A 27,172-nucleotide genomic window follows, 5' to 3' on the forward strand; every position below is an offset into this window, starting at 1 on the left:
GGTCTCGATCTCTTGACCTCGTGATCCACCCGCCTCAGCCTCCCAAAGTGCTGGGATTACAGGCTTGAGCCACCGCAGCCGGCAGCAACTGTTTCTTTAGCTAGTTTGATAGGCATTATTATTTCAATATTGAAATCTGGTAATAATTCCCAGAACCAAAGAATATTCTTGGAGTATAACACAGGAACCACCAGTAGCCAGCCAAGATCTTTTATTTGATCAACAATCTGTTCATCATGGTCATATAATTATCAACCAGGGTACTAATGTCCTGTCCCCAGCACATCAGGCTCCCCAGGAATGGCGGGAGCGGGAGGGGGCAGTAGGTAGATGGGGAGCTTATGTTGTCTTATAATTTTATATTTGGGAAACAAAAGGCTGTAATTTACTATTTATTAATATATTTTCCTAGGAATACCTTTCTTCCAAAGTATACCTCAGGTTTACATTGAGATTAGTTTAAGGCCGGGCGTGGTGGCTCGATCCTGTAATCCCAGCACTTTGGGAGGCCGAGGCGGGTGGATCACGAGGTCAAGAGATCGAGACCATCCTCATCAACATGGTGAAACACTGTCTCTACTAAAAATACAAAAAAATTAGCTGGGCATGGTGACGCGTGCCTGTAATCCCACCTACTCAGGAGGCTGAGGCAGGAGAATTGCCCAAACCCAGGAGGTGGAGGCTGCGGTGAGCCGAGATCGTGCCATTGCACTCCAGCCTGGGTAACAAAAGTGAAACTCTGTCTCAAAAAAAAAAAAAAAAAAAAAGATTAGTTTATATACTGACTACATATTGGCTGGATAGCAAGGGTAAAAGGTGGAAAGTATTCCCATAAGCATTTAAAGTGACAGAAGCCAGTTTAGAATGGAAAAATTTGTCATAATCTACAAAATAAGTGACATGTGGATATTGACTATGATTGCCTGTTACATAATACTATTATTTTCATTAATGTTCTGATAGAATTTCTGGATGTAATCATTGCATATATGAATAAAATCTATGAATTAATGAAATCCTCTGTAGGTTCTAAATATCTTCAATAACCTTTGGCATAACTGCATGTTTAAGGCAACTAATGTGTTGGCACATATTAAGGAGTTAACTAAATTCTTTAGAAAAATGACCGAAAAACCAATTTAGCAACTTAATAATGATCTAATAAAGATGGACTGAATTCATCTGAGCTTTGCAAGAGCTGTTTTCACTTCATCATAATTAAATGGTTCAGAATATTTGAAGAGGTGCTTAAAAGTAGATCTGATGTTCGTTTTCAGGACACTCCTCTTTCTTGGACAACTTAGGTTTTGTTACAAATGAAAAAATGCAGCACAATCACTCTGACCTTTTTGTATTTATTAATCCTTCCAGCTCTTTTGACTTGTGAGCTGCTTTCTTCAAAATTTCTCCAGGAACATCTGCTAGCTTAGCCACATTTAATCCGTAACTCCTTTCTGCAATTCCTCTAGTTATTTGATAAAGGAAAGTGACAAAATCAGGGACTTGTTCTTCACCTGTGAAATAAAGAAAAACAGAGAAAGAGATCAAACCGGTGCCTCAAAGCTGAAACAAATTAGAGGATTAAAAAGGACATGTAAATTCTCATAACTTTATTAAAGCATACAATCTGAAAAAGAAGTTCACTGTTCCTACTTGCCTGTTAGCTCCATTTATCAATCTGACATGTCTAGAAAAGGGTAAATACTGTTTTGAAACTGCTGTGTGCATGTAGGATCTATCTTTTAGCTCACTTAAAATAGTTTTTAACAATGATTCATTGCAAATTTGAACTGAATGTCTATATTAAAAAGATAATGATTTTATTTATTTACTTTTTCAGAGATAGGGTCTCACTTTATCGTCCAGGCTGGAGTGCAGTGGTACAATCATACCTCACTGTAACCTCAAACTCCCGGGCTCAAGCAATCCTGCCTAGCCTCCTAAGTAGCTAGGACTACAGGCTCGTGCCACCACACTCAGCTATTTTTTTTAAATTTTGTGTTGAGATCGGGTCTTGCTTTGTTGCTTAGGCTGGTTTTGAACTCCTGGCTTTAAACAATGCTTCCCTCCTCAGTCTCTCAAAGTGTTGGGATTACAGGCATGAGCCATTGCACTGGGATGAGAATGATCTTAGTACATGGTTGATACAATATAATTTCTCCTTTTTATGTTTCTGAGACAGGGTCTCACTCTGTCTCCCAGGCTGGGGTGCAGTGGCACAATCTTGGCTCACTAGCAGTCTCAACCTTCCAGGTTCAAGGTGATTGTCCCATCTCAGCCTCTGGAGTAGCTGGTACTACAGGTGCATACCACTAGGCCTAGCTAATTTTTTTTTTTTCTTTGTGGAGATAGGGTTTTGTCATGTTGCCCAGGCTGGTCTCGAACTTCTGGGCACAAGCGGTCCACCCACCTCAGCCTCCCAAAGTGCTAGGATTACAGGTATGAACCACCGTAGCAGGCCTATAATTTCTCCTTTAAAAACAGATGAGAAAATATTACATGTTGGACAATTTAAATAACAGGATTGAGGTGTTCTGGTTTATTAAATATTCGGGTTAACTAAGAGGTCCACATAGTGGATTCTGTTCAGTACCACCCAGATCCCACTTTCGACTAAAGTTTATTCCCTCAGCTGTCAGAAAGACTGTTAGCCTGCAACCCTCCACTGTCTGCCTTCTTTGGAAATTGCTGCAGCTGAAGGGAGGGGCTTTACCCAAGACCACACCCCACTTTGGGGCTGCCTGCAACCAGTGACTGGTTGTTGCAGGTAGCACCTAAGATGGCCATCAAGGACCTCGGCTGGCTAGCGTTCATGTGCTTGTGTCATTCCCTCTGTGTCATTCCTACCCAGTGACTCACTGCTAATGACTAGAATATGGTAAAAGTGATAAGATGTCACTTCAGAGATTAAGTTACAGAAAGACCGGTTTCTGACTTGGGCACTCTCACTTTGTTGCCTGCCTGTTCTGAGGGAAGACAGCCGCCAAGTTGTGGGCTGTCTATGGATATGCTCACATGGAAAGAAACTGATGTCTCCCACCAACAGTCAGCAAGGGCCTGAGGCCTGCCAACAGCCACTCGAGTGGGCTTGGAAGCAGATATTGGGAGGCTTGCCAAGAGCCATGTGAGTGGGCTGGGAAGCCTTGACATGGCTGCTGCCCTGATTGGTGACTGACTGTAGCCCTGTGAGGAACCAAGCTAGAGGGTCTCTCACAGGGCGACAGTGTTCAGCCTTAGAGATGTTCAGCTAAGTTGCTCCTGGGCTCCTGACTCACAGAAATTATGAGGTGATAAATGTTTGTTGTTCTAAACTGCCACGTTTTAGGGGGTAATCTGCTGCACACTGTTTGCAAATTACCTCAAACCAATAAAGATAACTAATAAACAGTATAGAAGTCTATCCCTCTCACCCCAAGTTGAGGTAACTCTAAAGGACCATCCTAGCCTCAGAGCTCTCTGCAGGGATGGCTGAAGCCTTTTGACTGTAACACAGCCCAGCACTCTCAATGAACCTTCTGAATGCAAATCTCAGAATCTGCTTCCTAGAGAACCCAGTCTCATATATATACATAGACATGAACTTAAAACTTTAAAAGAATTAGGATGTAATGAAGTACGATAATTACAACAAACCACTGCTTTGCAGTTTAAGCTAAAGCAGCTCAGGATATTACATAACTTTTATCATGAAATTCAACATAATTGTACTGTGCTGCAAAAATATCCAAGGTGAACCATAGTTACAAAGATTTCTATAATCCCAGTGTACTTTTGAGTTTGTTAAGAGCTTTTCCTCAATCATTACTTCATTTGATAGATGTATATCTTTTCTTCTTTTATCAGTGAAAATTTAAAAAGCCAAAGACTGAACACAACAGTGAAAAAGGACAATGGATTTTCCCTGGCCCTTCTCTAAGAATTCAGCAACATAGAGATGAGAGCTTTCCAAGGGTGGGTGCTAAAGAGGGAGGTGGAAAGAATGCCAACTCACTCAGGAACACAGACCCAAACTTCCATTACAAGGCACTGAGAGTACTTTTTGCCCCCAAATGAAAGTTGAGGAACACACATGAAGAAGTGGGTGGGAACAGATTAAGGAAGACACAGCTAGAAGCCAGTACCTGCAAACCTGGATAATTTTTTGTTATTTTTCAAAGTTCACAAGAGTAAGAGTGAAGTGAAAAGCAATAAGCAATCAAAAAAAGCCATGTCTTATCTTTAAGACAGAAAAACAGTTTATCACTTCAACTGTGTTAGTCCTAACTGATCTCCCTGTCTCCAGCTCTACGGAATAATCTAGACCCCACGCTGACCTTTCTAAACAAGATCCATTCATCTGTCTGTCCATCTATCCATCCATCCAGGGAGCCTAATAACTGCCACAAAATCTCCCTACTTAAAAATTTGTAACGACTTTTAAATATTTTGTTTTTATGTAAATAGTATAGACAGTTATAACAATGTTTATATATATAATGTATAATATAGCTACAAAATATAGCTAACTTACATAAAATATTACACTTCTCTGAATACCTTAATATACAAACAGTTGCTGAGTGTGTCATTATATGCTGGTCTCTACTTTAGTAGTAATTATGGTAGTTCTCACATGTTCAAGGTAAAGAATGAGACCACTCTTCCATAATCACCTGGGGGATCTCTTTTTGTAATTATGTATTCCTTTACCCTCTGTGTGGGGGACAGGTTGGGGGGGCTGGTAGGATGGAAATATGAAGTCAGAGAACGTCACATGGGAGAGAATAAAACTTGTTTTATGAGTAAAACTCTGTTTCTTTACAGGCTCACAGTAAAAGTTCTTGATGAGGATATAACTACTTATAAGCTATGGCCATTTCTTAAATGGACATTATTAAAATGTTTACCTGGCACTGCTTAGAGTCAGTGGAAGTAATAATTCATGTTTCTGCCAATTACAGGGAAACATAGCAAGATGTATATTTAAGCCAAACTTCTCTACGCAGTTCTTAAAGAGATGTGTGCTGACAAATAATTTCTGAAATTGCTTTTAGAGTAGATTCACAAAAATTTAGGGGGTGAGTGAAATTAGGTGACTTGTCCAAGATCATACAGATTGGAATAGACTAATACACAGGTTTCTTCTCTGTCCATTATTTTACCTATCATATCATGGGAATTAGAGTATCTTAGAAGCCATACAAAAGACCTGTGGTGCATTTTACTGATGACCTATGCAACGGCCTCTAACTTACACAGAAGAGGACAAGTTGGGGTGAGGTAATGGATGAAACACAGATATAGCCAGGAATAATACTGGAAGGCAGCAGGCAGTGGAGCACTGCTTCAAAATTCTGACTGAAAATGGTTTTCAATCCAAAGTTCTAACCCTGGCTGAACTATAAATTCGAACATGGAAGCTCTACAGATTTCTTTTTTTTTTTTTTTTTAACTTTTAAGTTCAGGGGTACATGTGCAGGTAAACTTGTGTCACGGGGGTTTGCTGTGCTGATTAATCACCCAGGAATTAAGCCTAGTACACAATAGTTATTTTTCCTGATCCCCTCCCTCCTGCTACTCTGCACCCTCTAGCAGGCCCCACTGTGTGTGGTTTCCCTCTCTCTGTCCATGTATTCTCATTATTTAGCTCCCACTTATAAGTGAAAACATGTGATGCTTTGTTTTCTGTTCCTGCATTAGTTTGCTAAGGAAAATGGCCTCCAGTTCCAACCATATTCCTGAAAAGGACATGATCTTATTCTTTTTTAAAGGTTGATAGTATTCCATGTTGTATTTGTACCACATTTTCTTTAACTAGTCTACCACTGATGGTAATTTAGGTTGATTCTATGTCCTGCTACTGTGAACAGTGCTGAAATGAACATACGTGTGCATGTGTCTTTATGACACAATGATTTATATTTCTTTGGGTATATACCCAGTAATAGGATTGCTGGGTTGAATGGTAATTCTGTTGTTAGGTCTTTGAGGAACCGTCACACTGTTTTCCACAATGGTTGATCTAATTTAGACTCCAACCAATAGTGTATAGCATTACTTTTTCTCCACCACCTCACCAGCACCTGTTATTTTTTGACTTTTTAATAATAGCCATTCTGACTAGTGTGAGATGGTATCTCATTGTGGTTTTTATTTTAATTTCTGTAATGATCAGTCATGTTGAGCTTTTACCATTCTAGACATAGGAATGGGAAAAGATTTTATGACTAAGAGGCTAAAAGCAATGGCGACAAAAGGAAAAACTGACACATGGGACATAATTAAACTAAAGAGCTTTTGCACAGCAAAAGAAACTACGAACATGGTAAAAAGGCCACCTACAGAATGGGAGAAAATGTGTGCAAACTGTGGATCTGACAAAGGTCTAATACTCAGCATCTATAAGAAACTTATATACATTTTAAGAAAAAACCAAACCCATTAAAAAGTAGGCAAAGGACATCAACAGATACTTTTCTAAAGAAGACATACATGTGGTCAACAAGCATGTGAGATATTTTCATTCATGAAAAATCTCAAAACTTTTACCTCCTTTAGTTGATATTAGTAGTAGCCTATTCAACATTTATTCCACCCCTAAGAAAACCCCACTTTTAAAAGGAATTAACTTGCTAATCAGTTAACTCAGGGGACTGGGTATTCAATGCCAGCTCCAGAAGTTGATCCTGATTCATCTAGGCCCATCAGAATCACCCCTGCCATCTTCTGCTAAGGAGTGTTTTAAGAAGGAGCCTGTTACTCAATTCTGAAAATGGGATGAGGCAATCATGAGACACTGGAAGGCATCTGAGAAAAAGTTCCCTTATTCTAAGAAAGAGTTATCAGGAAATGCTGATCTCTTTTCTCCCTTTGGACATCCTGGGCATGATGCCAGGAAGAACTGCAGCCATTGTCACTAGCCTGATGATAAAGCTTGCCAGGCAGGAAGACAGAGCCTGGAAATCGTGAAAAGGAGGAGCTGAAGCCTACTCTTCCTCTGGAGTTCATGGAACATGGGATTATATATACTGCATCCTTGTTGTCTGAGCCAGTGTGAGATTGAGTGTTTTGTTCCTTGCAATCACATGCTCAGTAGAGGGGTAATGGAACTCCTAGGATGTCAGCAAGGCAGGCAGGATGACAGCTGTGCAGCAGGCTGAGACAGCAGCCAGTTTAGATGAGCAGGAGGACAAAGGGCTCCAGGGGGAAGGGTCCCAGTGGGACAAATGGGAACCAGTAGGTTCAGTTGTATGGAAAAACATCTACAGAGGCATTTTACAAAGCTATTGGAGGGTACAGGAAGATTCAGCTATAGACTCAGAAACAAAACAAAACAGAATGAAAAAATAAGGACAGTCAATTCTTATTTTTGAGAAAATAGAAAATGTTGTAAAACAAAAAAAATGCACTTGTCTCCATACTTGGCTCATAAGTAAGCATTACTTAACATGGCAATAATAATGAAAACAACAAATAAGAATGACATACAATACATGTGAAATGACTATACTAGAAGGACAGAGGAAGGGAAAACTGAAGATTCTCAACTAACACAATGAGAGGTTCATCAATAATGTGTCAATTCGATGAATCGCGAGACAGTAAAATATGCACATTACTCAGAAATACAACAGAAATGGAGAAAAGTGTTGAAAGTAGTTGCCTTGGGTCTAGGATGGGGAAGGACATGAACTGAAAGGATGGAAGCTTGTCAGCAGGAGCCTTTTAGTACCACTGAATTTTAAACATTATGTTCATTGATAAAAATTAAAATCAGCTAGGCAAAGTATTACAGCATCCTGTAATCCCAGCACTTTGGGAGGCCAAGGCAGAAGGATTGCTTGAGTTCAAGAGTTTGAGACCAGCCTGGGCAACACAGTAAGAGCCCGCCTCTACAAAAAATACAAAAATCAAGCCGGGTGCGGTGGCTCAAGCCTGTAATCCCAGCACTTTGGGAGGCCGAGGCGGGTGGATCACAAGGTCAAGAGATTGAGACCATCCTGGTCAACATGGTGAAACCCCGTCTCTACTAAAAATACAAAAAAATCAACTGGGCATGGTGGCGCGTGCCTGTAATCCCAGCTACTCAGGAGGCTGAGGCAGGAGAATTGCCTGAACCCAGGAGGCGGAGGTTGCGGTGAGCTGAGACCGCGCCATTGCACTCCAGCCTGGGTAACAAGAGAGAAACTCCGTCTCAAAACAAACAAACAAACAAACAAACAAACAAACAAAAATCAGCCAGGTGTGGTAGTGTATGCCTGTAGTCCCAGCTACCAGGGAGGCTGACGTGGGAGGATCACCTGGGCCTGGGAGGTTGAGGCTGTAGTGAGCTGTGATCAGGCCACTGCTTTCCAGCCTGGATGACAGTGAGGCCCCGTCTCAAAAAAATAAAATAAAATAAAATAAAATGCCCAGAACACTTAAGGGAAAGGTACAATGCTCTGGGTTAGTTTTCAGTTCACATCAAATGCAAGCATTAGCAGCACTGACTCCTCCTCTTCCCTGTTGGTGAACTCTATTCTCTTTGTCCCAAGGGTTTTAGCTCACGTCTCCTCTTGTCACTCTGGATGCAGATTAATAGACACAAAACTACTTCCATGAGAGAATTTATGATGTGTTTTCCAAGACTGCATGGTGGTGAAAGGCAGGAACTGCCTAACATTACATTTATCTTAGGCCCAGTGCTTTGTTTTATTTGGGCCAGTTGCCTGATTTCTTTTTCAGGTCCATCCTTATTACTTTTCCAAAATAAAACTTGGACTCTGGAGTATCTTGCATGATGGATTTTCCATTGTACCATACCAATTGTGTAACCCACCACAGGCCTACAGGCTGGTAGCTTAAAACAATTACTACTGAACAGAAAAAAAATGCTAAAGTCTACTATATTACTTACTGCTCTTAAATTTACTGCTATTGGATAACGGTGTTCTTTTTCATAAAATGTCCCATTTCGGTGACACTAGTAACCGGAAAGACTAGGAAAAATATTGTAGATTTTCCCCACAGCAGCTCTGGCCGAGGAGAACAGAAGAGAATCCAGAAGCAGAAGTGAATTCTCGGCTCGTTTCAGCCCCCATCTAAGTCCTGACATGGTCAAACTGCTTTACCTGTCTGAGATTCAGTTTCCTTGTAATATTAAAATAAAAACCCATGTCCAGTACAGTATATGGCCCTTAGTAAGTTATGATATTTGGGGTAAAATATTGAGCATTTTAAAAAGACGACTAATTATACTCTGCAATTGACTGTCATCCTTACTGAGATGAATCATGTAAAAGTATAAGGCACTAAGAGGAAAACCTAAGTGCCGCCTTCACTCACACCCGATTCCTATAAAAAAAGAGAAAAGGATTGCCACAACAAATGAGAAAAGGAAGACCAGAGAAGAACTCGGAGACAGCAAGGATAAATGTGAATTCTACTTGACCTAAAGCTTAGCGAAAATGAATCTTGGCAAACGTTATTTATAGCTCACATTCACAGCTTTCATTATTAATAAGCAGTAAGTTCATATTCCAACAAACTTTGAGTTATCAAACATGAAAACCAGTATTTGTACCAACTGCAGGAATATTTCATACCTGGAGGTAGTCTGCTTTCATCCTCACTGACCAAGAAGCCCATGTGGTAATTCCCCACCTGGTGCGAGTAATTTTTTTCCAGTTCACAAACTGGAGGATAATGGGTGACAAACAGGGTTAAGGATTTCACCTACAGCAATAAGACAGAATAAATGTTATTTCCTTTTGAAATTTTATTTTAATTAAAATCTGTCTTCAACTTTCTTTCGAAAATTTTTAAACGCTCCTAAAAGTCACAAGTAAAGTACAATGACCAACTATTATATACTCTTTATCCAGATAATCAATTGTTAATATTTTGCCATATTCCCTTTCTTCTTCCCCCCACTCCACAGAGACTTTTTTTCCTGAACCATCTAAGAATTAGTTGCGGGTATTATACTTCATCTCTAAATATTTAAGATTCTATCTTCTAAGAACAAAACATCCTCCTATTTAACTAGAATACAATTATTACACTCAAGAAACGTATTACTATTATATACACAGTTCCTAAATTTCCCTAATTATCCCAACAAAGTTTCTTTTTTGTCTTTCATGACATGGACATTTTTGAAATAAAAAGTATCCTTTTGTACAGGAATAGAGTATGGATGGAGGGGGCACTTACGCTGTTTTGCATAATGTCTTTCAATTTGGACTTCGCTATTTCCTCCAGACATTACTGCCAGTAAGGACTAAGCTCTGATTGTTCATCTTGCCCAAATTCCTACATAAGGGGTTTGAGGAGTCATGCCCTGCAAACCATGGATTCTCATCAGATGAGTGTTACTGGATCGTGTATATTGTCACTTGCTTTTCAATATGACTCTGGCATAACATTATGAGACATGGAGAAGATATTTAAGCCCAAAATATATTTCCTTGCCATGCCTTGAAATTGCCCTGCGAAGTCTCTTGTGGGAAAAATCCACATTCTATAGAGAGTCCCCTTTCCCTTTTGTTTTCCTTCCTTACCAGAACCACGAGATAATCAACTAAGAGCCAGGCACCCTTTTAGGTCAGATAAGAAACATTTTACAACCTGCTCTCTCTGAAGTCTGCTATCTGAGAGATTCCTCTGCACAATAACACTTGGTCCCCACAATCCTTTATCTTAACCTGAACATTCCTTCCCCTTAATCCCAGATCTTCAGATAAACTCAGCCAATTGTCAACCAGAAAATGTTTAAATTTACCGATAGCTTGGAAACCCGTCCTCCTCTCCCCCGCCACTTTGAGTTGTTCTGCCTTTCTAAACCAAACCCATGTATTTCTTAAATGTATTTGATGGATGTCTCATGCCTCTCTAAAATATATAAAACCAAGCTGTACCCTGATCACTTTGGGCACATATTCTTAGGACTTCCTGAGGGCTGTGTCATGGGCTATGGTCACTCATATTTGACTCAGAATAAATCTCTTCAAATATTTTACAGAGTTTGACTCTTTTTGTCAACACCAGGAATACTCCATGTATATGTAGGTGATGGATCATTCCCAGTGCATCACATCAGGAGGCACATGATGTCAATTTAACTGGGGACACTGAATTTGGTTATCTGGTTGAAGTGGGTGCCCACCAGATTTCTTCACTATACCTCTTCCCTTTGAAATTAATAAATAACCCGTGGCATGATCCTTTAAGACATATGAATATCCTGTTCTTCAACAATCTTTCATCAAAGATTTTATAATCTATTGATCATCACTGCCTGAATCAGTTATTATTATAGTGATTATTAAATGTTGATTAAAAAATTCTTCCTACATTTATTCGTTGGCATTCTGTAAAGCAGAGCTTTCACTTCTCTCCACTCACCTCCACCATTTTAAAATTTATTTTTGTTAGTGTCAGTATGAATTCTTTATTAACAAATTTTTTTTCTTTAAATACAGGGTCTCACTCTGTTATTCATGCTAGACTGCAATGCACAATCATAGCTTACCATAACTTCAAACTCCTGGACTCAAGGGATCCTCCCACCTCAATCTTCCAAGTAGTTAGAACTACAGGTGTGTGCCACCATGCCCGGCTAGTTTTTTATTTTTATTTTTATTTTTGTAGAGAGGGACTACGTTGCCTAGGCTGGTCTTGAACCTGGGCTCAAGTGGTCCTTCTGCTTCAGCATCCCAAAGTATTGAGATTATAGGTGTGAGTCACTGCACCCAGTTTCATGGATTCTTTAATAAGCATTATTTTAAAGCATATTTTATGTATTCTAGAAACCCCTAACTAAAGGAAAGTTAAAACCAATCTTAGCCTAAATATTGGCAGAAGGAGGTAATTAGATCAAATAACTCCAGTTTTGATTCAAAGGCCATTCACCTTATTAAAAGTCTGCCTTCTTCTGATAACAATGACAAAGAAACCTATTAAGGCAGGATTTCTTTAAGAAGCTGTGCTTAAAGTCTGCCCTGAGGGATCTTAGGACCACTTATCTCCCTGGTGCTCCTTCTTGAGCTGACAACCATTTTTAGCTGGAAGACATAAGGGTCTGGGATCTAACACTGCACTCCTCAAGGCTGTTCTAGACCTGCAGCAGCAACACATGACCTCCCTTACTGCTCCCTCTCTAATCTCTCTTCCCTATCCAAAGACCAGAAAGAACCATGAAAATAAAGATTGTCATCCATAAAAAGGTCAGGGAGGTTTCTGGTTTCCAGTCTAGCATATAAGAAGCTTGGAGGTTGCCTATCCATCACAAGGAAAAAGCAGGACAAACTGAAAAATCAACAACTCTTCTTAGATCTGGAAGAGAAATGAAGTCACAGGCAAACCACCAACCCCCAAATTAGAGACAGACAAGCAGATACAAAGAATCACAACTTTCCTGAGCTAAAACGCAGGCAAAAGCCTCTGAGGAAATCAGTATCAGGGTAGGAAAACTGGAAGTGGAACTGATAAATTGCTGGAGGCTCAGTGTCAGGAAGTCTGAGAGTCAAAAAGTCCAGGGGAACTGAGTCATGGGGGAAAGGGGCACACTTTTGTAAGTTTTACTCCCAGGAGTTCCACTTGGTTCTCACAATAAATAGTGGAGTAAACTCCACTTATGCTTCAGGCAAGGGGAAGAAAGAAAGAACTATTTTGAAATGCACCAGGGCACTCTGTTCTTAACAAGGCCTAGCCTCAGAAGAAACTGCTTAAGCAGAGCCTAACCTGCTGGGGTTTTATTAGAGCCTAACCTACCTGGGGGGAGGGAAAGACTCAACTCTAGCCTCCTCTAGCCTATCACATAGGAGAGGGGAAATACCCCACTCCAGCCCACTCCAGCCTTCCTATTCCACCTGAGGGGTGGGAGGGAGGTAAGACTGAGACTTAATCATAGGACTCCTCCACTAGCCCTTACCACCACATTACTAAAAGCTAATTTACAGCAGTGCCTTTTATCTAATACATGGCCAGCTGTCACGAAAAAGTCACAAGACATACTAAAAGTAAAAACCCACAAATGTGAAGAGACAGAGCAAGCATCAGAACCAGACATAGCTATGGCAGGGATGTTGGAATTAACAGACCGGGAATTGGAAGCAACTGATGAGTGTGCTAAGGGCTCTATGGATAACACAGACAGCATGCAAGAACAGATGGGCAATGTAAGCACAGAGATGCATATTCTAAGAAAAAATTCAAAATGAAACACCAGAGATCAAAAACACTGTGATGGAAATGAAGAATGTGTTTGATGAGCTTACTGGTAGACTGGACACAGCTGAGGAAAGAATCTCTGAGCTTGAGGACATCTTAATAGAAACTTCCAAAATGGAAATGCAAAGAGAAAAAGACTAGAAAAAAACAGAATATTCAGAACTTTGGGGCAACTACAAAAGATATAACATACAGCTAATGAGAACACCGGAAAGAAAATAAAGAGAGAAAGAAACAGAAGAAATATTTAAAACAATAATGACTGAGAATTTCCCCCAAATTAATGTCAGACACAAAACCACAGGTCTAGGAAGCTCAGGGAACAGCAAACAGGATAAATGACCCCAAAACCACACCTAGATAAATCATATTCAAACTACAGAAAACTAAAAATAAAGAAAAAATAAAATACTGAAGCCAGAGGGAAGAAACACCTTATCCACACAAGCTCAAGGATAAAAATAACATCTGACTTCTCGGGAACCACACAAGCAAGAAAAAAGTGACATAAAATTAAAAAAACAAAACAAAACAAAAAACAAAAAAAAAACCCACCTCACCAACCTAGATAGAATTCTGTACCTTGCAAAATAATCCTTCAAAAGTGAAGAAGAAATAAAGACATTCTCAGACAAACAAAAATTGAGGATTTGTAGCCAGCAGATCTATCCCGAAATGTTTAAGGAAAGTTCTTTAGAAGGAAGGAAAATGATAGGGGTCAGAAACTTGTATCTACATAAAAAAAAGTGCAGCATTGAAGAAGGAATCGGTGAAAGCAAAAAAATTTATTTTTCTTATTTTTAATGAATCTAACATAACATTTTGTTCAAAATAACAGTAGCAATAGTATATGTGATTATATTATGTATGTCTATATATACATATGCTATGTACACTTATGTATAAGTGAAATGAATGACGGTGATGGTACAAAGAATGGAAGAATGTAATCAGGGTTATTTTGTTATTAAAAATATGTGCATTACTCATAAAGCAGTATAGTGTTATTTGAAAGTGGACTTGGATTAATTGTAAAAGTATATTTGCAAAATCTAGGGCAACCACTAGAAAAAGTAAAACAAGAAATATAACAGATATGCTAAGAAAGGGGAGAAAACAGCTGGGCACAGTGCCATGCACCTGTACTCCCTGCTACTTGGGAGGCTGAGGTGGGAAGAGCACATATATATATATATATATATATATATGCACACATGTACATATATATATGAGGAAGATATATCATGTTAACATTAAAGAAAACTGAAGCAGCTATATTAATTTCTAAAGTAAGCTGGAATAGCTACAATAATTTGAGACAGAGCAGACTTCAGAGCAAGTAAATTTGTCAGGGATAAAGGATATTATATAATGATAAAGGGATGAATTCTCCAAGAAGACATAATATCCTTAACATGTATGCATCTAACAAGAGAATGTCAAACTACATGAGGCAAAAGCTGATAGAACTGCGAAGACAAACAGATGAATATACTACTATAGTTAGAGACATCAAAATTATTCCATCTGAAACAGACATAGATTCAGCAGGCAGAAAATCAGTAAGGACATAGTTGAACTCAACAACACCATCAATCAACTAGACATCATTTATATCTATAGATACTTCATCCAACAGCTGAATACACATTCATCTCAGGCTAACATGGAACATTCGCCAAGAAAGACCACATTCTGGGCCATGAAACACAGGTTGACAAATTTAATATAATAAAAATCATACAATATTTGATCTCAGACCACAATGGAATTAAACTAGAAATCAGTAACAAAAAGGTAACCGGAAAATCCCCAAATACATGGAGACTAAACAACACATTCTTAAAAAACATATGGGTCAAAAAAGAAATAATGAGAAATTTAAAACATTTGGAACTAAATAATAACAAGAAGCACACCTTATCAAAATTTGTGGAATGCAGCAAAAACAATGCATAGAACAACATTTATAGGCCAGGAGTGGTGGCTCCACCACTTTGAGAGGCCAAGGCAAGAGGATCACTTGAGCCTAGGAATACCAGACCAGCCTGGGCAACATAGTGAGACACTCATCTCTGCAAAAAATAAAAATAACATTAGCTGGGTGTTGTGGCACGTGCCTGTAGTCTCAGCTACGTGGGAGTCTGAGGCAGGAGGATCACTTGAGCTCAGGGGGTCGAGGCTGCAGTAGGCCATGTTCATGCCACTGCAGTCCAGCCTAGGCAACAGACCAAGACTGTCTCAAAAAAGGGGAGGGGAGGAAGAAAAGAAAAGAAAAGAAAGAAAAAGAAAAAAAAAATTAATAGCACTGAACACATTAGAAAACAAAAATTTTAAATCGACAATCTAAGCTTCCATTTTAGGACACAAGAAAGAGAAGAGCAAAAATAAGCTCAAGAAAAGAGAATAAAAATTAGAGCAGAAATCAATGAAATTAAAACAAAAAAGCAATGGGGAAAATAATCAGTAGAACCAAATGCCAGTTCTTTGAAAACTGATAAGCTTCTAGCCAAGGTAACTAAGAAAAAAGAGAAAAGACACAAATGGCTAATATCAGACATGAAAAGGACAACGCTATGGATGCCGTGGAAATCAAAAGGATAATAAGGGAATACTATGACCAGCTCTATGTCCACAAATTTTTCAGGAAAATTTCCTGAAAAACAATTCCTTAAAGACACAGTCAGCCAAACTGCACACAAGAAAAAACAGAAAATCTGCATAGGTCTATCTATTGAAGAAACTGAGTCAATGGCCTTCCAAAAACAAAAAGTACAGGCCCAGATGGCTTCACTGGTGAATTCTAACAAACATTTAAGGAAGATATTTTACCAATTCTCTACAGTTTTGTTCAGAGGATAGGAGAGGAGTAAATACTTTCTAACTCATTCTATGAATTACCTGAATACCAAAACCAGACAAAGACCTTATAAGAAAACTACAAGCCAGTGTCGTTCATGAGCATAGATGCAAAAATCCTCAAAAAATATTAGCAAAATGAACCCAACAATGTATAAAAAGAAAAACAGACCATAACCAAGTAGGACTCATCCTAAGTGTGCAATACTCATTCAACATTTGAACCCCAGTTAATGTAATCCATCACAACAAATGGCTAAAGAAGAAAAATCATACGATCATATAAACAGATGCACAGAAAGCATTTGACAAAACCTAACACCCATTCATGATAAAAACTCTCAGTAAACTAGGAACAGAGGAGAACTTCCTCAATTTGACAAGGAACATCCACAAACAACCTATAGCTAACATACTTAGTGGTGAGAAACTCAAAGCTTTCCCACTATGTTCCCTTTTGTCTTTTTTTTTTTTTTTTTTTTTTTTTAAAGATGGGGTTTTAACACGTTGGTCAGGCTGGTCTTGAACTCCCGACCTCAGGTGATCCGCCCACCTTGGCCTCCAAAGTGCTTGGATTACAGGCATGAGCCACCGTGCCCGGCCCCAGCTTTCCCACTATGATCATAAACAAGGCAAGGATATCCTTTTTCACTACTCCTTTTCAACACTGGTACTGAACATCCTAGCTAGTGCAGTAAGACAAGAAAAAAAAAAATAGATTGGGAAGAAAGAAGCCAAACTGTCTGTCTGTAGCTGACATGACGGCCTATGTAGGAAATTTTAAAGCACTGACAAACATACACACAGACTGGAATTAGTAAGTAATTATAGCAATGTTGCAGGATGCAAGGTTAATATAAAAAATGAATATACTTTTGTATATTAGTTTCTATAATGTAGATTCTATAATGATTAAAGCTCCTGAGTTACGTCCTTTTGCAAATAAATTTTTTAAAGCAAAACAAAAAATTCCTTTTAAAAAAAGTGTCATAATTACCTATGTAATCTAAACAAATGTTTAAACAAAACCCGAGTCTCTCTTGGGTCTCCACTGCCAAAATAACAAAGAAAGGAAAGAATGCTGAGCACAGTAACTCATGCCTATAATCCCAGAACTTTGGGAAGCCAAGGCAGGTAGATCACTGGAGGGAGCCCAAGAGTTCAAGACTAGCCTGGGCAACATGGTGAAACTCTGTCTCCAAAAAAAAAATACAAAAATTAGCTGGGCAAGGTTGGTGTGTTCCTGTAGTCCCAGCTACTCGGGAGGCTGAAGTGGAAGGATCACCTGGACCTAGGTAGGCTGAGGCTGCAGTGAGACATGATCATGCCACTGCACTGCAGCCTGAGTGACAGAGTGAACCCCTGTCTCAAAAACAACAATGATAACAAAACAAAAACAAAAACAAAAAACAGAGGATGAGGAGGAGAAAAAAGAGGAGGAGGAAGAACAACAACAACAGTTGTGCCTAAAAGGGCCATAGCTAGGTGCAACCTATTTGCTGCACAAACTCTACTGGATGCACACCTCAGGATAAGGTCATTAAGAAGTTTGTCATTTGAAATACAGTACAAGGTACAGATGTCAGGGACACTTCCAAACTGAATGTCTTTGATGTCTATGTGCTTCCCAAGTAGTGTGTGAAACCGTATTACCGCATGAGTCATGCCACTGACAGCAAGGTAGTCAGGAACCATTCTCATGAAGCCTAGAGGACAAAACGACCCCACTCCAATTTAGATCTGAGGATGCTGCCCCACAATCTCCTTCAATGTATGAATCTGAGTCTCTAGGGACAGAAGAAAAACTACCTTCTGGAAAAAAAAATAAATGAAAATTAAGCTTTAAAAACAAAACCAAGCCCCAAAACACCAAGGGCAACAAAAGGCTAAAGAAAAAGAAATTTTATGTTTGTGTTGCTTTTTGAAAAGAAATATTAAAAATATGCTTTTATTGGCTATTTAAGGAAGAGAGAAAAATGAAAATGGGGGAAGACACAATGATAAAGGAGCAAGAAAATGGGGGAGAAAAACATCTAAGAAAGACCAGAGAAGAGAAAGTCTCAGCAGCAGGTGCCATGAGGAGGAGATCTGAAAGGCAGGGACCAAAATGAACAAGATAGAGAAAGTAAACTAAAAGGGAGAATTCAATGGAAATGATAGGGATGGAAAGTTTGACACAAACAAAATTTCACAATAAAGTTTAGAAAAAGGAGACATACGTGGAAGGAATGATGTTACTAAATCAGATAGAGACACAAAGAGATGAAATCAAGGATCTCACACTGAGATCTTTCAGGATGTTGGTGAAAAAAAAAAAAGTATATCACAAAGTAGAAATGGCACTATCTCCTTGTTTTTCCCTTGAGGGATTTGGCTGTAGATGGATGGTACCTGTTCTTGATTTAGGGTTGACCAAGGATAATAAGATACAATTCTGAATGAAAATACTGGGGGCAGGGTGCAGTGGCTCAGGCCTGTAATCCCAGCACTTTGGGAGGCCGAGGCAGGTGGATCACGAGGTCAAGAGATCGAGACCATCCTGGTCAACATGGTGAAACCCTGTCTCTACTAAAAATACAAAAAAATTAGCAGGGCATGGTGGCGCCTGCCTGTAATCCCAGCTACTCAGGAGGCTGAGGCAGAAGAATTGCCTGAACCCAGGAGGCGAAGGTTGCGGTGAGCCGAGATGGCGCCATTGCACTCCGGCCTGGGTAACAAGAGTGAAACTCCATCTCAAAAAAAAAAAAAAGAAAAGAAAAAGAAAAAGAAAAAGAAAATACTGTCAGGGAGGTCTTTTTCCTACAACCAGATTTATGTTGAATCAGCAAGAAAAAGGAACATATACCAAACAACTACAAACATTATTTATGGTCATTTCGTCTGAATTCAGTGTGTAGCATTCTAATGATTACTTGCAGGGCTGTAGTCAATTATAAAAAAGATAATTTTGAGTATTTGGAGATTGCATTCAGGGAAAAAAGGTATATAGAGTGTATCATCCATGTACAAAAGGGTATTCAGGGATTGCATAATGGTATCATGACTACAGTCGATAATAATATATATTTCAAAATAACTAAAATAAATTTCAAATGTCTCACCACAAAAAAACTGTATCTATACAATTATGACTCATTTAAAAATAATAATTTAAAAATCAATTTCTTTTAAATACAGTTTACAGGATACTTACATCTCTGATGAAATACTCAAGTGTAGCATAGGCAATAGCAATTCCATCATGGGTGCTCGTCCCTCTTCCCAATTCATCCAAGATAACCAAGGACTGTGATGTTGCTTTTCTGATTATTTCCGCTGTGTCAGTCAGTTCTTCCATAAATGTACTCCGTCCTTTATATATATTGTCTGCAGCACCCATCCTATGAGCACGAAGAAAACACCTTGAATTTCCTCTTAACTTTCTTGTTAGGAAGCCAAGCATTATTTTATGAACAATAAATATAAAAGATCATTAGGAATCTATATATTGAGCCAGTAACAGCTGAAATTACATTAAACAAAAGAAAATAATTGGATGTAAAGAGTGTCTAACATCAAATTGTACTTTGTAGGAACATTCTAGATAGAATTTGAGGTACTGCACAGAACACCTAAAAAGTATGGAAATGTTTGATCCTGCTTATTTTTCGCCAATAATTTCAAATCAAAGTTTTGGTATTCACAGGACAAAACAATGCTTCTCTGTGTTTCTGTGTTTAAAAATCCATGATGTTGTACAAAGATCTTGTACAATTAAAGGTTTTTTTCAGTGTTTCTTTAAGGATTCCATAGTGATATTAAAGTACTACATATGACATAATTTATTTATAAACAACTTTTTACGGGAACTAGGATGCTAAATGTTTGATACCTCAGACAGCAGCTAATACAAGTTCCTAAAGTGGATTTTATGAAACAGTTCATACAGATGTCAATAAATGGTCCAAAAGATTTAAATTTCTTTTCTGTTATTCTTCTTAGAGCCTTTAGCATGGAACTACACATTGTGCATTTCTCTCTTTCTTTTTTTTTTTTTGAGAAAGGGTTTCACTCCTAGTGCCCAGGCTAGAGTGCAGTGGCACACTGTCTGCTCACTACAACTTCTGCTTCCTGGGCTCACCTCCAGCCTCAGCCTCCCAAGTAACTGGAACTACAGGCGTGCACTACCACATCCAGCTAATTTTTTTTTTTTTTTTTTTTTTAAAGTAGATCTGGGGTTGCACCATTTTGGTCAGGCTGGTCTTGAACTCCTGGCCTCAAGTGATCTGCCCACCCTGGCCTCCCTAAGTGCTGGGATTACAGGAATGAACCACTGCACCCAGCCAATGCATTTCTTAGAGACAGATCTAGTACACAGCTTTTCTTTAACTGTTTTAACTATGGTCCCTGAAATGTCTTCCAGAGGACCTTGTAGCAATAATGTCTTCCAGAACACATTTGGGAAAACACCTACATAATGCAAAAGGAACTGAAAAAAAGAAAAGGAATCATTAGGTAATAGTGTCATGCAGCTATTTGCAAAAGTTAGAATTCAGGTTTTTTCACCCAGTAGCCAGCTTTGTGAATGCTGGTAACTACTTCTTAGCAAAATCCCTTCATTGATTTAGTTTTGCTACAATAGTTCACAAAATAGGTCACATACTTCACACCTGACCTACAGCACCATAATGTATCTTTCACATCCCAAGAAATTCACAGTAAAACTGCAGTTAACCAGCTGTGTTGTTGAAGCCCTATAAGGACAGGGGGATGGAATGTGATGTCTATACATGAGCAGAGCCTTAGAACTGTTCCAATAACCAGCGGCATTGAGAAACTTTAATTAACTCCATCTATGATGGAGTTAATAAAAAGGTTTTACTCAAAGTCTTGTCAATTTTATCCGTTTAAAAACCAATGGCCAGGTGAGGTGGTTCGCATCTGTAATCCCAGCACTTTGGGAGGCCAAGGTGGGCGGATCACTTGAGATCAGGATCAGCCTGGCCAACATGGTGAAACCCCAGTTAGCTGGGCATGGTGATATACACCATAGTCCCAGCTACTCAGGAGGCTGAGGTAAGAGAATCGCCTGGACCCAGGACCCGGAGGTTGCAGTGAGCTGAGATCATGCCATTGCACTCCAGCCTGGTGACAGAGCAAGATTCCATCTCAAAAAACAAAAATAAAAACTAATGAATACAAAGTATAATTTCTGAAATGTTGTTACCTTAGGAACATTCTGGCTACATTTTAAGAGTTCAAATACTGGTATTTACCTCAATTTTCAATTTTTACTTTACCAGTATTTCCTTTCCCCTACCACAAAACAAAATGATGACACTTTCACATCTCTAAAACCACTTAGAATTCTTCATAATCACAATGTTTCACCCTATTTACCACTGTTTGCCTTTATTCCTGGCAGGTTGTGAGCAGACAAAAAGAAATCTTTGGCTGATAACAGAACATACTGATGAAGGAAGGAAATATTTGGGAGGGGTGGGTCTTTAATTTTTAGAAATTAGAAATTAGGATAATACATAAGCACTGGATACAGTTTTTTTTTTTCTTTTTTGAGACAGGATTTTGCTCTGTTACCCAGGCTGGAGTGCAGTGGCGTGATGACAGCTCACTGCAGCCTCCACCTCCCAGGCTCAAGCAAGTGCTCACCTCAGTCTCCTGAATATCTGGAACCACTGGCACATGCCACCAGGCCCAGCTAATTTTTAAATGTTTTGTAAAGGCAAGGTCTTACTATGTTGTCTAGGCTGGTCTTGAACTCCTGGGTTCAAGTGATCCTCCTGCCTTGGCTTCCCAAAGAACTGAGATTATACGCATGAGCCACTATGCCTGGCTGTATGCAGTTTTAATACAGTAGATTAAGTATTATACTTACATGCTTTCTAAAACGGTAAAGTAACAGAGTGGTCTTGTTAGAAATGTCAGGAATTGTAAGATATGCTTGGGCAAGTTATTTTTAGGCAGGTACACACACATATTTATATAAAATGTTTGGCATATGACAAAAGTGAAATTTCAAATTAGTGGGGAAAGAATGAACTGCTAGTCAATGAAAAAGATACTAGCTAATTAGTTATTTTAGAAAAAACAAGGATGTGTCCCTATTCAAGCCATATTCTAAAACAAATGTGCATGAATTAAAAAGTTTAATGTGAAACTAGAAATCATAAACATACCAAGCTACATATAAATGAAATTTAATCTCTCAACAGGTGAGTGGGTAGCTTTACATATATGGCATCAAAACACATATTTAGCAAAAGACACATAATGAAAAAGTTAAAGGCAAACCACAAACTGAGAAAAACTTGCAGCACTTACAATGAAGACTTAACATTCCCAAAATAAACAGTCTGACAAAGCAAAACAAAATGGTGAACAGAAAAACAGGCAAACAACATAAAGAGTCAATTCACAAAAGAAGCAAACTCAGGAAAATATCCAAATATGTAAATTCAAACAGGAAAATATTCATATTCAATATGTATATCACTAAGTTAGCAAAGATTAAAAAGAACCTTATCTGCCATTATCAAGAGTACTGGGGGGAAAGGTATTTTTGTGTGAGACTCAGACTTGCTACAATCTTCCAAAAGACAATTTAGCAATGCCTATTAAAAGTCTTTCATGACCTATAAATTGCACTCTAGGAATAAGCATTATGAAAACTATCAGAGATACATAAAGAAATACATGTACAAATGTGTTCTTGATGTTATTTAATGAAAAGTTGGAAAAAATCAAATATCCAAGAATAAGAGGCAGAGTAAATAGTACTACAATAAAAAACTATCCAACCAGGCCGGGCGCGGTGGCTCAAGCCTGTAATCCCAGCACTTTGGGAGGCCGAGGCGGATGGATCACGAGGTCAAGAGATCGAGACCATCCTGGTCAACAAGGTGAAACCCCGTCTCTACTAAAAATACAAAAAATTAGCTGGGCATGGTGGCGCGTGCCTGTGATCCCAGCTACTCAGGAGGCTGAGGCAGGAGAATTGCCTGAACCCGGGAGGCGGAGGTTGCGGTGAGCTGAGACCGCGCCATTGCACTCCAGCCTGGGTAATAAGAGCGAAACTCCGCCTCAAAAAAAAACAAAAAAAAACAAAAAACAAAAAACTATCCAACCAACAAAACTAGTGTGTTAGAATTTTTGGCAGTGGAAAATGGTTATATTAATAACATAGTGTATGTTAAAAACTGATGTCATCAGAAATTTTTTAACTTCAGTGGAGGGGTCTGCTAGGAAAAGAGACCTTGAACTACTGGGAATTCATTCTTGCTATTATAATAACTCAAGTAATGTTCCAGTTAGATATATGAGCAGCATCCGCATTAAAGAAAAATTTGAGGACACCTGAGGAAAAATGACAATATGAAAGAGAAGACTGAGAAAAACCAACAGAGCAAGTACGCCAGAGGAAGTGCATAAAAATACAACTCACTGGCGATATGGTTCCGCTCTGTGTCCCCACCCAAATCTCATCTTGTAGCTCCTGTAACTCCCAAGTGTTGTGGAAGGGACCTGGTGAAAGATGACTGAATTACGGGGCGGGTCTTTCCCATGCTGTTCTCATGATAGTGAATGAGTCTCATGAGATCTGATGGTTTTAAAAACCGGAGTTTCCCTGCACAATCATTCTCTTTGCCTGTCATCAACGTAAGATGTGACTTGCTCCTCCTTGCCTTCTTCCATGATTGTGAGGCCTCCCTAGCCATGTGGAACTGTTAAGTCCAATAAACCTCTTTCTTTTATAAATTGGCCAGCCTCAGCTGTGTCATTATCAGCAGTGTGAAAACAGACTAATACAGCAAATTGGTACCAGGAGTGGTAAGTTGCTGGAAAGACACTTGAAAAAGTGAAAGCAACTTTGGACCTGGGTAACAGGCAGAGGTTGGAACAGCATGGAGGGCTCAGAAGACAGGAAAATGTGAGAAAGTCTGGAACTTCCTAGAGACATGTTGAATGGCTTTGACAAAAATGCTGATAGTGAGATAGATAATAAGGTTCAGGCTGAGGTGGTCTCAGATGGAAATGAGGAACTTGCTGGGAACTGGAGCAAAGGTAACTCTTGTTATGTTTTAGCAAAGAAATTGGTGGCATTTTGCTCCACCCTAAAAATCTGTAGAACTTTGAAATTGAGAGAGATGATTTAGGGTACCTGATGGAAGAAATTTCTCAGCAGAAAAGCACTCGAGATGTAACTTAGGTGCTGTTAAAGGCATTTAGGTTTTTGTTTGTTTGTTTGTTTTTTGAGATGGAGTTTCGCTCTTGTTACCCAGGCTGGAGTACAACAGCGCAATCTTGGCTCACCGCAACCTCCGCCTCCCGGGTTCAGGCAATTCTCCTGCCTCAACCTCCTGAGTAGCTGGGATTATAGGCACGTGCCGCTATGCCCAGCTAATTTTTTGTATTTTTAGTAGAGACGGGGTTTCCCCATGTTGACCATGTTGGTCTCGATCTCTTGACCTTGTGATCCACCCGCTCGGCCTCCCAAAGTGCTGGGATTACAGGCTTAAGCCACTGCGCCCAGCCAGGCATTTAGTTTTATAAGGGAAGAAGAACATAAGAGTTAGAAAAATTTGCAGCCTAAAAATGTGATACAAAACAAAATCTCATTTTCTGAGGAGAAATTCAAGCTGGCTGCAGAAATGTGCACAAAAAACAAAGCTGAATGTTAATCCCCAAGACAATGGGGAAAATGTCTCCAGGGCATGTCGGATGTCTTTAAAGCAGCCCCTCCCATCACAGGCACAGAAGCCGAGGAGGAAAAAGTGGTTTCATGGGCTGGGCCCAGGGCCCCCCTGCTGTGTGCAGCCTAGGGACTTAGTGCCCTGCATCCCAGTAACTCTAGCCATTGCTAAAAGGGGCCAAGGTACAGCTCAGGTTGTGGCTTCAGAAGGTGCAAGCACAAGCCTTGCCAGCTTCCACATGGTACTGAGCCTGCAGGTAGGCAGAAGTCAAGAACTGAAGACTGGGAACCCCCATCAGAGGATGTATGGAAATGCCTGGATATCTAGGCAGAAGTTTGCTACAGGGCAGGGCTCTCATGGAGAACGTCTGCTAGGGCAGTGCAGAAGGGAAATGTGTGGTCAGAGCCCCCACACAGAGTCCCTACTGGGGCACTGCCTAGTGGAGCTGTGAAAAGAGGGCCGCAGTCTTTCAGACCCCAGAATAGTAGATCCACCTACAGCTTACACAGTATGCCTGGACATATCAGACCCTCAATGTCAGTCTGAGAAAGCAGCTGGGAGGGAGGCTGTACCCTGCAAAGCATAGGAGTGGTGCTGCCCAAGATCACAGGAACCCAGCTCTTGCATCAGTGTGACATGGATGTGAGACATGGAGTCAAAGGATATCATTTTGGAGCTTTAAGATCTGACTGCCCCACTGGATTCTGGACTTGCATAGCCCCTTTGTTTTGGTCAATTTCTCCCATTTGGAATGGCTATATTTACCAATGCCTGTACCCCCACTGTACCCAGGAAGTAACTAACTTGCTTTTGATTTTACAGGCTTGTAGGCAGAAGGGACTTGCCTTGTCCTGGATGAGACCTTGGAATGTAGACTTTTGAGTTAATGCTGAAATAAGTTAAGACTTTGGGGGACTGCTGGGAAGGCATGATTGGTTTTGAATGTGAAGAAATGAGATTTGGGAGGGGCCAGGGTGGAATAATATGGTTTGGCTCTGTGTCCCCGCCCAAATCTCATCTTGTAGCTCCCATAATTCCCAAGTGTTGTGGGAGGGTCCTGGTGGGAGATGACTGAATCATGGGGGCAGGTCTTTCCTATGCTGTTCCTGTGACAATGAACAGGTCTCATGAGATATGATGGTTTTAAAAATAGGAGGTTCCCTGCACAATCTCTCTCTTTGCCTGCTGCCATCCACATAAGATGTGATTTGCTTTCCCTTGCCTTCTTCCATGATTGTGAGGCCCCCTCAGCCACATGAAACTGTAAGTTCAATAATCCTTTCTTTTTTAAATTGCCCAGTCTTGGGTATGTCTTTATCAGCAGTGTGAAAATGGATTAATACAACTGGAAAGAATTAAAACAAACAAAACCTCTATTTGGTATCCTCAAGGAGATTAAGAACACGACAGACTTAAAACAAGAACAGTCTATGAAGAAATAAACAACTAGAGAACAAGAAATCTTGGAAATTAAAAATACAATCACTGAAAAAATTTACTGTATGGGTGGAATTAAAATTAGATGCTGTATAGGACCAAGCTTTCATTTTATTTTATTATTGTTTTTTGAGACAGGGTCCTGGCTCTGTCACCCAGGCTGCAGTACAGTGGCATGAACATAGCACACTGCAGCCTCAACATTCCTGTACTGAGATGATCCTCCCACCTAAGCCTCCTGGGAAGCTGGGACTACAGACATGCCTGACTAATTTTTTATTTTTTGTATCTTTAGTAAAGACAGGGTTTCACCATGTTGCCCAGGCTGGTCTCGACACCTGGGCTCAAGTGATTCACCAGCCTCAGCCTCCCAAAGTGCTAGGATTACAGGGGTGAGCCACCCACCGTGCCTCACCCTAGATCCAGTTTTTAAACCTGAATGACAAATCCAAAGAAATTTCTGAGAACAGCAAATAGAAAGACCAAGAAATATAAAGTACCCACATACAGTTTTAAAACACAGAGGTCCTGTCCTGACAGTTGAAAGCCAATCAAATAGGAAGTGCAGAAGAGAAAATGCCCCTACCCTAAAATAAAACATGCATCTTCATGTGGGAAGGTTCCACAAAATGCTTAGCAAGATTAGTTAAGGAAAGATTTACATTTAAACATTCTGCTGAAAATTTTATAAAGATTAGAAAAAATTATAAATACTTCAGAGACAGAAAAAAACATCATTAAGCAAGGCATGAAAATCAGACTCTTACTTTTTATCTACATTGAATGTAATACTGGAAAATAATAGGAGCAATGTCTTTAAATTTAAAATCTGGATATTTATATTCATCTAAGCTTTCAAAGCAAATATGAAGATAAAATAAAGTTGTTTGAGGCTTTCTAAAACTAAAAAATTTTGCCACCAAGAGCCCTACATGAACAAAAGTACTCAGAGACAGACTCACGAAAGAATATTTGGTCAGGTACAGTGGCTCATG

At 39.5% G+C, this 27,172-nt stretch overlaps 1 protein-coding gene across 4 annotated transcripts in view; it reads right to left on the reverse strand.

Moving 5' to 3' along the window:
- The window catches only part of MSH3 (mutS homolog 3), a 265,070-nt gene that overhangs the window by 7,184 nt on the left and 230,714 nt on the right, over window positions 1-27,172 (reverse strand). For all 4 annotated transcript variants that reach the window (XM_074384262.1, XM_074384265.1, XM_074384261.1 and 1 more), the window contains 3 exons: window positions 19,244-19,430; window positions 9,564-9,693; window positions 1,346-1,514 (listed from right to left, as the gene is read on the reverse strand). In XM_074384262.1, the coding sequence (XP_074240363.1) occupies window positions 1,346-1,514; window positions 9,564-9,693; window positions 19,244-19,430 (486 nt within the window). The remainder of the gene's footprint in view (window positions 1-1,345; window positions 1,515-9,563; window positions 9,694-19,243; window positions 19,431-27,172) is intronic.

This window comes from Saimiri boliviensis, chromosome 1, assembly GCF_048565385.1.
Source record: "Saimiri boliviensis isolate mSaiBol1 chromosome 1, mSaiBol1.pri, whole genome shotgun sequence".
In the NCBI taxonomy this organism is placed as follows: domain Eukaryota; kingdom Metazoa; phylum Chordata; class Mammalia; order Primates; family Cebidae; genus Saimiri; species Saimiri boliviensis.